Source organism: Apaloderma vittatum, unplaced genomic scaffold, assembly GCF_000703405.1.
Source record: "Apaloderma vittatum isolate BGI_N311 unplaced genomic scaffold, ASM70340v1 scaffold2939, whole genome shotgun sequence".
Classification (NCBI taxonomy): domain Eukaryota; kingdom Metazoa; phylum Chordata; class Aves; order Trogoniformes; family Trogonidae; genus Apaloderma; species Apaloderma vittatum.
Genome location: NW_009733347.1, coordinates 3,524 through 16,423, shown reverse-complemented (window position 1 = coordinate 16,423; position 12,900 = coordinate 3,524). Strand labels below are relative to the sequence as shown.

The 12,900-nt window shown below is 37.8% G+C and overlaps 1 protein-coding gene across 1 annotated transcript in view; it reads right to left on the bottom strand.

Moving 5' to 3' along the window:
- LOC104278760 (fibrillin-2) overlaps window positions 1-12,486 on the bottom strand; it is a 64,144-nt gene extending 51,658 nt beyond the window's left edge. Inside the window, exons 1-7 of the mRNA XM_009875837.1 lie at window positions 12,354-12,486; window positions 11,065-11,115; window positions 10,497-10,622; window positions 7,098-7,325; window positions 4,930-5,055; window positions 2,835-2,963; window positions 662-787 (exon numbers count right to left, since the gene is read on the bottom strand). Of these exons, the coding sequence (XP_009874139.1) occupies window positions 662-787; window positions 2,835-2,963; window positions 4,930-5,055; window positions 7,098-7,317 (601 nt within the window). The 5' untranslated portion in view covers window positions 7,318-7,325; window positions 10,497-10,622; window positions 11,065-11,115; window positions 12,354-12,486. The remainder of the gene's footprint in view (window positions 1-661; window positions 788-2,834; window positions 2,964-4,929; window positions 5,056-7,097; window positions 7,326-10,496; window positions 10,623-11,064; window positions 11,116-12,353) is intronic.
- Window positions 12,487-12,900: the final 414 nt, after the last annotated feature.

Below are 12,900 nucleotides of genomic sequence, written 5' to 3'. Positions count from 1 at the left end.
AGAGTGTGAGAGCTAATATTTTAAAACGGTGGCTTTCCAGCTTTTTCCATGTTTCTCTTGTTCTTAGCATGTTCCAGTCCAAGGTATGGAGCTTTCAATAGAATGTTTAAGCCAATGCCCAGAGGTTTATCTTGTTTGTTTCTCATCTGTGAGTATAAACTGCATAGTCTCCTGGCTTAAACCAACTCTTGAAGCAACTGTGCATCAAACACAGGAACCAAGGAGATTATATACAATATTTATCTTTCTTTTTTTTTTTCCCCCCCTTCCATCATTTTGGTGAATTATGTGCAAAAAGAAGAACTACATTTCGGTAAGGGAAAATACTCTTCTGTGACTGTAGGAACAGAGTTCACTTTGAGTTTGTATATATTTTACTTGAAAGTTGCCAACATGAGCAGTGCAGTCCTTTGAGTTGCTGAATAATCCCTAAGAGGCCTGGTAAAATGCTCCTCTTTGAAGTCAACAGCATTTAGGGGACTGAAGATTTTACAAGATCTGTTATAAGATTTTAATATGAAGTTACTCATATAAAGGAAGAGGATGAATTTATGCAAGATATTCCTGGGACCTCATTCTTCACAGAGAAAAAAAGTTTTTAAAACACAAATGATTCGTCTTCTTAGAAAACTGAATACTACGATTCTGAGTTGACACTCACCTATGCATTCCTCACGTGACGGTGACAGCTCATGTCCCAAAGGACAGTCACACTGAAAACTCCCTTCGGTATTCACACATGTGCCACCTCTACACAGCAGAGGATTGCGTTCACATTCATCAATATCTGAGAAGAAATCATGATAACTAAATATAAAATCATCAGTAAGGAGCAATAAAGACAAAAGCAATACTTGGTGTCCGTATATGAAAAAATCTGGAGGTCATAAATAAAAGGACTGTTCCACTGCAGCATGGCTGCTCCTTTCCTCATGCTGCATAACAGGATGAATGAAAAACTACACAGTATTTATTTATGCCCTCAAGAAAAGTATGTATTTATGGCCTCAAGAAAACCTGAAATTCCTCATTCAAAATTCTAGGAGACACAGGACACAAGAAAAGACAGCAACTATTTGGATGGTTGCTATTTAGAACAATGTATTAATGTGTGAAATTTTTGAAAAATTGATTCTTAATGCAACCAGATACACATTTATGTATGAACTGAAACTTTTGTCTATGTGTGCTGTTAATGGGGATGATGACTCCTCAGTTTGATAACTCCTGTGTATGTCACTACATGGCTCAAAAATACACTTGCTACAGCTTATAATGGCAACTGAATAATTGACTCACAAACCTGATAACACAGCTAACAGTGTAGACCTGGATGAAGATAAATATGATCAGAAGATGTTCAAGGTGCAGGATCCACTCACACTTTTGGACTCCAAAGAAGCATTACGGCTAACTGTCCTTGAAACTAGAGACTTTTATTCAGACAGGTAGACTACTGTAACCTCTCATTAGCCTGAGAATTTAGCCTAGATATCACTGAGTTTTGCAGGTTATTCACATGAGGGGAGAAAATGCCTGATGACAGACTTCAGTATTTCTTTTGCCATACTCCTGCTTGGATAGTCCTCACAATGCCAAAACACTTTCATCGAACATTATGCCCTTTGCAAAAGGCCCTCAAGAAGCCATCTCTTTTCTTATCTTCTCACTCTCCGCTTATTTATGTGACATTTTGCTTCCCTGACATTGTCTTACAGACAATGCATCTCCACCATACAGTACTGATTCTCTGCATCTGTACATCGTTTCTCATGAAGGCTATTCAGCTTCCACAGTTTAGCTTCTTTGTCATGTTCATCTCTGATTCAAGCAATGATTTTTTTGCTGACTTTTGGAGTCTAAAAAACATTATGATTCGCAGGAAATCAAGTAAAGACACAGGACCACTTATCTGAGTTCAGTTAAGAACACGAAAGCTCCTAAAAAAATTCAAACACCAAAAAGGAAGCATAAAACAGGCAAAACAGGAGAAATAAAGGTGCTGTTTGAGTGTGCAGGGATGGGATTAGGAAAGCCAAAGACACCAGCAGTTGACCCTGGCAAGTGATGTGAAGGATATAACAGCAGCAGCAAAAAGATGAGGGGAAATGCATGAAGGGATCTGCTCACAAAGGACATGAGTACTGAGAGGGAGCTGGCTAACATTATTTTGAAGCCACGCTTGACCATTCTTGAAAGGTCATCAAACATAAGCAAGGAGCTTTAAGGTGGGAAGAGTAGAAATGCCAGTCCAATCTTGGCAAAAGGCAAGAAGGAGGAGCCATTCAGCCATTTCATCAAGATGAAAATCTCAGACTTTTCATTATCATTACATATTTCACGATGTATTTAATGAAGTACTCCACAATACGAACTCAAGATCTTTAAAGGTGGCTAGTAACTTTTGGTGTCTCTGTATCTATTCTTAGAACTTTAGGCAGAATAAAGGGATGTGATTTTTCAGGAAATGCCCTCTGAATTTCTTGAGTCCTAGAAGAATCAAAGAAGAGTGAAGCACACTACTTTTGAGACTCCAGCTTTCCATTCCTAACTTTAGCAAGTGTTTAGATATCTCATTAGACATTTTTAAACTACATAAGTGAATAGTGGCTGCCATAAGACAAGTACAGAGAAACATGTAGAAGTAATGAGGAAAAAAGCAAGCACAACTACTGCAGAGTTCAGTTATCTGTCCTATGAACTGTGTATTTGTCTCATTTGTTGAAGAAGTCTCCATAATTATACATATGAAGTATTCAGTGGAGCAGAGCTAACATAGTACAGAGCACAGCCAGGTAAATGGACAGACTCCAGGTTATCCTAGTAATACTCACCCATACAGTTCTTCATCATCATAAATCCACTTTCATAACCATCAAAGCACTCACACTCAAAGCTTCCAGGAGTGTTGACACAAGTACCACTTCCACATAAGTCTGGGGAGATCCGGCACTCATCTATGTCTGTTTTATAGTAATGGAGAGGTAAGAAAATAAAACATAATGTAAGGTTACCCTGCATTTCACAGAACTGAACACTTGACCATTATAAATTAACTCTACAATAATCATATGTAGTGTATAAATCATCAGAGAAAAAATGAAATTAATATTTAAAAGAACAACTGATCATGTGTACCAGTTTGTGAAACATAATTCCTTCAGAGTGCTCAGCTATAAATTAAACAAAGTAACAAGCAGGTTTCCCTTAAGTCTAATTTGAGTTTATATTTCTAAGGAAATAACTAACAAATTCTGAGGTGTTATTATTACAAAGGTACCAACTGACTCCATGACTACAGTGCTAATGATATTAAATTGCTTATTACAAAAAGACATTTATCCAGTAATGGCATTCTAAGCTTACATATACCCTTTCCATTAGGAATTAATGTAGCTCCTTTGAAAGCTAGATTTATAGTTCACTAGTTATCGTAACAGTTAAGTTTGAACGGAAGAGTGTGGAACGCTAAAGCAGGTTTGTTGAAGGTAAAAAAGAGAAGGAAGAGCTCTTCGTAGTACACTTGGTAATGAAGCAGGAAGCTAAAAAGAAATTTACGATATGGATATGATCCAATGAAACAGGTCAGTGTTGAAGGACAGGAGTGGAAAGAACAATGGCATAGCCTGTTATTTACTACCTCCTCATATCTTTTCAGGCTCCTCTCTTATGTATTGTAATGCCCATCCAGTGTTTTTGGAGCAAACTAGGGTTCAATGCATTTGTTTCATCAACATGTTAGCAGCAAGCTGGAGAGGTGGGCAGGTGAAAATGGTTGAAGAAAACTAGGGAAGAATAAGCTTAACTGAAGATACTGCTGAAGATTTAAAACAGGTTTTTTTTTCACCACATGCAAGAGTCTCTTTTGCCTCTGTGTCACTCCCCATGGCCAGGTTTCTGCTGGATGAAGATAGTTCAGTCCTCAACACAAAGATGTGTGGAGGTGTCCAATGGTAACCCACATGGTGGGCTACAGATTATGCAGATTTCTGCAGGCTTTTAAAACATTTTGCTGCTAATTTAAAACAAAAAAGTATTTTCTTAAAAAAAATTAGTAAAATTTAATGAAACATGGTTTTCTACACCTACTTTTTGGAATATTTTCATCAGAACAAACCTTCAAGGGAAATCAGAACCAAATAAAAAGGCTTTGTAGGGAGTTTTCTGACCTATTCTTGTTAGTTTAGAAACAAAGTTTGCTAAATGCACTTCTCATCAGTGCAATCACTATAAAAACAAAGAAATCCCCGGTTAGGGCAAAATTAACATTCAGACCAACTTCAGTTAATATGCCTTACCATCCACATTTCATATTACTCAGACTCACTCATAGATGCCTGTGTGGTATAACAAAACCTCCTTCAATTTGAGAGCCACCCACAATGCAGGCATCCAGGTTCTCATAATGAGAAAATTATCAAGCCTATCTGCTGTTTCACTTTTTCTAGGGAGTAAGTAACAAAATATTAAACTTTTAAACTAAATGCACGTCTCTTCTTGAGTTAATGTTGTATTGATGTCAGAATTACAGAGGTGCCTCTGTGAGTGCATCGCTATCAACTCTAAATGAAAACTAATTTGCAGTGGAGTCTCTAATTTGATTTGGTACTACAACAACCAGAGAGTAAGGAATGTAAATTAAGTTAACCTGTGTGTTGAAACATTGAACTTGACTTTACTGGTGATCCTTCTTGATGTTTTAGGTTGTACTGCTACAGCATGACGAAGCTACACAACAAGTGCAAGTTCCTCTAAAATGCCCCAGGATGTGGCAGGGCCACCATAAGGATGTTTTCAAGATGGACAGCATGCTAGATAACTTCATCTAGGCTTCTCTTCTCAGAAAAGGCTGGAACAATCTTTTAAGGTCCCTTTCAATACAGACTATCCTATTATTTTAGGAAAAATTGGAGAAAATGTAAGACTTACCTGTGCAGTTTCTTTCCTCCATATCTAAAGTAAACCCACTGTTACATCTACATTTGAAACTTCCAATTGTGTTTCTGCATTTACCATTCGTACACATACCAGAGAACACTTTACATTCATTGATATCTACAAAATCAAAACAAAAGGAAAGAATTAATAGGAATTTCCTGTTTCTTCTTACCAATTGTATTGGGCATAAAAGGTAGGGTTGCAGAGGACTGGAGGGGTGGCCTCCTCCTACACAGGTTAGAATGGAAAAATGAAACTGAGGAGGGAAACAGAAGGGGACGCTGCTGGAGACATGACTAGAGAGAGAGACTTGGAAGGCACAATATGTCTGAGGAGGAATCTCTGAGGGACTGCCATCCCTGGAGGACCTACATCAGGGTAGAAACAGTTCTGAGGGACCACAGTCTCTGCAAGACCCACACCAGGGCAGGGACACCCCTAAGGGACTGTAGCCTAGAGCTGATGCATACCGGGGCTGGGACACCCTGAGATACAGTAGCCCATGGAGAATGAACACTGGGGCAGAGACTCATCTGAGAGATTGTGACCCTCCTGCAATCCCTGCTGGTGTAGGGAGATGCCTGAGGGACCATGACCTGTGAGAGATCCATGCTGGAGCAAGGATACCCCCCAGAGACTAAAGTACACGTGCTAATATGTGTGTTGTGCTCTATTTTGCTTTTTAATGCAATGAATATTTATGGAGTTCTTAAGCAAGCCTGTAAAAGATGGAACTATTACGTGGTTGATTGTGTTGTGGTTTTGGTTGTTTTGTTATTTGGGGTTTTTTTTGTGTTAATTGAGATTGCCAGAGCTCAGTTTAGGAAAGGGTAACTTCTATTTTGCAGAATATCAAATCAAATGTTTTGCTTCTTCTAAATGTGTTTTGCTGGACAGCTAGATAACACAGACAACTACAGGTTTTTCATGTGTCAGTCTCTCCCACACACACCCCCAACAGCGTATATGAACTTGAACAGACTTTTCTTGCACTCTATGATATAATTCTATAGACGACTGTCCTTAACTGAGAACGGTCTTTGATGAAACAAACTTCTATCTCCTATGCATTAGTGTGAATTGAAGAAAAGTGTGGTCCAAATACAAAAGCAGAAACAAGAAGCAAAACCGTACAAAAATCTTAGAGTGGATAAGATTATATTATTATTAAATAATTAAGAATCTATAATTTCTAATTAATTACTTTAAATAAAAATAACCTACTAATTTATTATTAAACTCCTTATTTGTTTAGTAAATCACCACTGAATGCTGAGAGCTTTGCCTGAGTATAGTAACTCCTGAAAAACAGGTCTTATTTATGGTGAAATAGAGGTCCAATATGTTAAAAGTTTTCTCAAGAAACTCCACATATTTCAAGACAAATGCCTCAGAATACATCCTTATAAAAATAAATAAAATATAAAACCATTTCCAGATCACCTCAGCTTCTGCAAAGAGAAATTTACAGTTTTTCTCCTCAGATCTCAGTCTCTTAAATATCTCCTCAGATCTGGTACATTTTCCAACCTCTTCAGGTTTGATTTTGCTCTACAAAACATGAAACTAGTAAAAACGGGACAAAATTTATTTTTTTTGTTTTTCCTTCTTTATCACTGCAGCTCCTCACTATCATTGCCCTCAGAATTTTAATGTAAAAAATACTCCTCCTTTTTAATCACTTACTGATTCTGCAAACCATAGAAAGAATCCACTCTTCTTCAGTCTCTCTTTCAGAGAACCCTGGCCTAACTTTAGTAATATTTTATGTTTACATATTAATTCCCTGACTTCATAGAACTTCATCTGATCCTCAGTTCACTCTTTGCAAAGCACTACCTTCAGAAAAGCGCGCAATTTTGGCTATTCTCATCATTTCGAGCTACGCTCCCTTCAGTCTTGTTGTAGAGATTTCATTTTTCTCCTTAGCAAATTCAAACTTTGCACCTTTTCCTTTTAGGCTCCTGTAACACTCCTGAGCACCCACTATGCAAGCCAAGAGTTTCCCACCTGTAAGGTCAGCTCCTCTAGGGAAACATCTTTATAACATCTCTTACCTAAAGCATATAAGAAACACGGACACAAATCCTGAGATTTTCTTAGAATATTCAACCAGATGCACCTATAATTAATTTTTAGATCCAAGAATGAACACTTACCTTTATAAAATGGCCTGCCAGTTAGAATATCTCCCCTGTTGGAAAAGCCAGGGCCTCTGGGGCACAGAGCTTCATATTCCTTGGTGCCAGGCTTAGGACACTCCTCGCAGTCGGAGCCCCAGGCAGCCCCCACGGCACAGCAGCAGGCATCCATACGAAATTTGCCAGGCACAGACTGAACACACTCGTCTTCATCCCATTTCAGGTAGCACTGCTCCATGCGAATATCTGCTCATTTTGCAACAACAAATAGGCATTTCACTCTTAGCTAAAGTTTTCTGGTGTTCAAAAGCATCTCTCTCTGAGGCCACATGTGAGGCTCAGTTTCTGGGAGACAGATTTCTGCTTAACACCCTACACTTCCGCACAATGTTCAGTCATCTGAAGTTCCTAATATTGCACTATAGTTCTGTTTCTGGATCTCTGTTGTACCACATGGAAGCATAAGCATTTGTTTTTTTGTCTCCCAATAAAAAGACATACTGTTCCTCCGACATGATTGTCCTTTTAAGATTTCTCTGTGTGTTCGATAGGACAGAGATGTCTGTTTCTTTACTGTATCAGTTATTCTCATTTACAACTTGACCTGCAGTCATGGTAAAAAAAATTAAAATATTCCTACCTATATTTATTCTAATAAATTAATTTAACAGTATAAGGAACACATAAAGAAATACTGCCGACTGTTGTTAGGCTTACTTTAACATCAGTTAGAAGAAGAAAACAATATGGTTTAATTATGGTTATACTCAAGTGTCCCACTAGTAAAAAAGCATGTCAATTGAAAGGCAGATCAATCAAGTGCACGAGCGAAATTTGTACTTGCATACCCAAGTGTCAGGAGAAGTACCACACAGTCTGTACACAGAAAAAAAATACTTTTGCTGTATCTCACATACAGTAAAATAGAACAGTAACAATCAATATGATTGCATCAGTACATTCCAGACTTTTCACCTATTTGCATGTCAGTAAAGAAAAATAGTTAAAAATGTTTAGAAAAAAATCAGTATTTGTTAAAATATAAAACTGTCATTAAAAAATCGGTTGTTCAGTCTGTACATGCTAATTTCTACAACACAGGAGAATTTTTATGCTCAAATTCCAAAAATCTGGCAAATACTACCAATAATGCACAATGGACAGTATCAATTAGCAAAGTACTAGAGAACATGTCTGTGGTATTATACAGAAATACAGGAAATTATACAGAAATACAGGAGCTTAATGCTCCCCAGGGAATTAGGGTTACTTTCAGTGTATAAGGAGATCACTAGAATGCATCATGTCTGATAGTATAACTTTCGGACATACTCTAGAGTCTCCTAAATATACTGGAGGTCAAGTTGTATTTTCAGGATATACGTAAGCATTAATGTTTAGAGAACATGTCTGTGGTATTATACAGAAATACAGGAAATTATACAGAAATACAGGAGCTTAATGCTCCCCAGGGAATTAGGGTTACTTCCAGTGTATAAGGAGATCACTAGAATGCATCATGTCTGATAGTATAACTTTCGGACATACTCTAGAGCCTCCTAAATATACTGGAGGTCAAGTTGTTTTTCAGGATATATGTAAGAATTAATGTTTCATATGACATACTGGACTGGACTGGAAGTTATGCTTCAGCAAACCCAACAGAACTCTTAAAATGCCTAGTGCAAAAATACTTTGGAGAGGATGTAGGATCTAAAAAATATACAGACGACCTACTGAACTGGTTTCCACACAGCCCTTAAAGTTGTGCAGTTTTATAATATAAATCTACCCTATGCACATCTGAAGTTAAGCAATTTAGTAGCAAGTATAAGGAATGGAAATTGTTCAAAGAATACTTACAGTTTTCTGCAAACTATTCTACATTAATTCATACTTATTTTAATTTCCAGAGATTCAACAAATACATAGGCTAATAAATATTTTTTTGCACTCAAATCACTGTAGTGGACCCCGCAGGAAATAAACACATTTCCAAAATACATGACACAATGCACAGTGCTTGTGTAGCACAGAAAGCACATAGCTTGTAAAATAAAAAGTCATTTTTTCATTAAATTAATAAAAGACAACATGGCTTTGAGGGTAAAGGAATTCTGTGTCTTCCTTCAAAATGGCTTCTTTGTTCCAACTTTTCATTATACCCGCTAAGCACAACTAAATTCACAGCCACTCTTACTAAATTTCTCATTGTGAAATAATACAGGGTCGATGGCCGGAGATGCCTGTCACTGGCAAGAGAATTACTAAGTTTGGGGGTACTGGGGAAGGGTTGAATATCAAGTAAAACCTAACACATTAATCTGCCTCTGATATGCACAAACATAATATGTATGTGCATCCAGGAAGAGGGTTTTTTTGAATTGTTTCTTTTTTCTGAGGCATTTATACTGATTGTACACATCTGCTTCATTTCAAAATTGTGCTTATTTTTAAAAATATCTCTAGAATTACATTCACATTAAAAAAGTCCCACAACCTGGCAACTGCTTGTATTAGCTAGTGGCAAGGCATAGCGCAGTCACAGCAAAAGCATTTGCTTAACCTTGAATCTGCCTGAGGAAGAAAAACACTGTTGAAAAAAAGAAGAAGAAGGTTAAAGTAGGAAAATCCTTGACACGAAGTAAGGGCTGATTTTTTTTTTGTTCTGCTGCACTGTTTTCTTAAAAGAAATCAATGCTGCCAGTAATCATATACATAAACAAAGATGGATTCCAGAATCTACTTTAAACATCCAGTACTCTGACTATCTTTCGTCATATCTGGCCACTGATTTCTAAAGATGCAGATTAGTAACACTAACTACACTTGCTAGAGGATACTTTCACTTTCTTGAATTTACCCACAGGTTTAGTACTTTTTAAACCTGAAGTCTTTCCTAGAGAAATTCACGTCTTCATAAACATCATGTTTTGGCAGTAGAAGACACTAATCTGTACATTGAAGATGAAGTCTTTATCTACACTCATTTTTATTAATCTCACCAGACCAACAAGGTAGTATCCAAGTCTCACAAAATTACTAGATAGTAATAGAGTAGCATCCACCAGCATTACAAGCTGCTGGCTGACTGCTCATCACCTAGCTCCCAGCAAATCAGACTTTTCTGTTTATGAACAGGAGTAATTGCATGCTAGCAAAACCTCTTGGTTGTATTGAGGAAAAAACATAAGTCTTAACACAAACACTCATATTCCTGCAAGGGATTAACAGTTCTTACTTGGACTTGCGAAGGCTTTTGATATCTAGGCAGGCATCAACTAAAATGTATTCTTAACAAACCGTTTTTGGAGGAATTCGGAAATGAACCAAACTTCCTTTCACAGCCCTTTGAGAATAACTTTGGACAACTGCTGAACACAGCTAAAAAGCTGGCCGAGCTGACCATACTCTTACCTAAACACACTCGCCCTGTTCCATCCAGTGTGAGTCCCTCTGGGCACTCGCAGTGAAATGAACCTCTGCTGTTAATGCACCGCCCATTGGGACAAACCCCCGGGAAAACATCACACTCGTTTACATCTGTTGGGGAAACAAAGAGTTGTGTTATATGCTAATTTGGAGGAGACAGCTACATGAAAGAAAGTGAGAAGCTTTCATGCATACTGCATTAGGGTCTGAACACCGCTCTGAACAAGCATCTGACTCAGTCTCAAAGGGCTTGCACAAGATCTTCAAGTCATAGGGCACTAAGATGCCACATTCTTTTCTCTAAGACAAGGTGATGGATGTGGCTGAGAGAAAGGAAAAACTGAATAGATTAAATGTAACTTGAAGGAGCAGTTCCATACTATTTGCATTATTTTGATATTCTCCAACAAACAGTGCAAGATATGTCTTCCCAACAGTCAGTAACTGTAAAGGCATTCATCCAAAGTCAGTAAGATTATGTCTACATAATAAATCTCCTTCTATCTCATTTTCAAAGGAAAAAAAAGTGATGAGGAAGAAGTAAAAATTTCACCTTCACAGGTAACACCCTTCACTCTGGCAAATCCTCTTGAGCAAGCTGTGTCTGGAAGAAAGACAGAAAGATCTATCACTACTTCAGAGTGACAGAAATATAGGAGTAAACAGTGTAAAAATAAATGCAGCTTCAGAATTCTTTAATAATTTGACTGTACAAGGTAATGAGTGCTCCAGACTCAATCAAGAAAAGTACTGAATCATACATGTTACTTAAATCAAGCAAATAATTGAGGAAAGTAAATCTCAGACAACTCCTTTCTCATGTGCTTCCCTTAATGGTGACCAGAATGTCCAGCATCTGATCATACCAATCTCTACACTTAGATACAGCTGAAACATAAACGTCCTGTAAAGTTGCCTGAAGATTTAAAGCTTTGGTGATGCCAGCTATCACTAAAGGCTTTTTCTTCCCACTGCAGCTTAAAAAAGGATCTGAGTAATGACATTTAGGATATCCATGTAAAATGTAGCATGCTGTAGTGATTACGAAAGCCTGCTGAAATTTAACTATTTAGAGAATAAGAAATTAAATGGCCAAAGGTTCCCAGTCTGAGCTACTTAGCTCTCCAGATTTACTAGTTTTTTATTAGTTTACCAGTCCAACCTGAACATGCTGCTTCCTGGAGTCCAAAGTAATACCTTTGCTTGACAGCTCGTTGCACAGTCAAGAGTTCTGTGGGATGTTGTTTGCAGCATGCTTGTAAGAGGGCATACATGTGTCCGCAGTTACTGTTTCAATTAAAAATGAATGGCTAAAACATCCTGACCGTGGCTGTTTTGAATAATGCAAGTGGCATTATTCAAACCTTATGGGGAGAATGCAGCACAGTATCTTTGCCACAAACTAGAGCACACAGTTAGCATCCTTGCTTCCAACTTCTAGATCTAGCTCTGTACTCTAATAGTAGTACTATTCTGTAATCACATAAGCTATGTGTTTCAAAACAGCTGGAAAAAGTGTTAACAGCTCACAACTAAAGAAGCCCTCAAGACTTCTACCTGATATTTCACTTTGTTATTGTAGTCCTTACTTCCCTACCCCAATACATATTCCCTTTGGAGATGAAATATATGTAATTATTAAAAGAAATATTCACATGTTATTTCCTGGTAACTTTAGAGCTATTAGAATGATCTCTGTTGGTGGAGATTACAAGTGATGCTAAATAAGACAAATGCATTTCATAGGTCTTTTTGTGTTGTCTGTGTGTTTCTTATATACAGAAAAAGGTATCTGGTGGTATTTCCTCTTTTCTCCCCAAAGATCCAGCAATCAGAGCACACCTAATTCACATCGCTCACAAGGGCTTCCCCAAGCTGCTCCTAAGGTAGCGCAGCATTCAGATTTCAGTGTAGCACCATTGATGTTGACTTCACAGCGATTGTCTTGGATGTTAAGCCAGCAGGTCCCCTTCAGGCTATCTGCAGCAGAATAGAAAATAGTATTGAATTGTCACAGCAAAAAGAGATAGCATGCCATTCTCATGCCACCAGTAGATAGAGCATCAAGAGAGCACAGGCTCTCTTTTAAAAGAAAAACTTTCATCAAAGTAATTTTTTACACACTTTAATTTAGAACTGGTGGAAAGGAACAACACTATCACGGAGTGTGCAACAGAGCACACTGCTTGAGGCATTTTATAGTCCATGTTCCAGAGCTAGCAGAGGTCCTCTGGATACTACAGCAGATTGATTTAATTATTTTATCTGGTCACTTATCAGCTAAAATATAAAACCTGCCTGTCGTGTTTTGACCCTGGCCAGCAGCCAGGTGCCCACACACTTGCTCTCTCATGCCCTCTTCTCTGCTAGACAGGGGGAGAACATATAT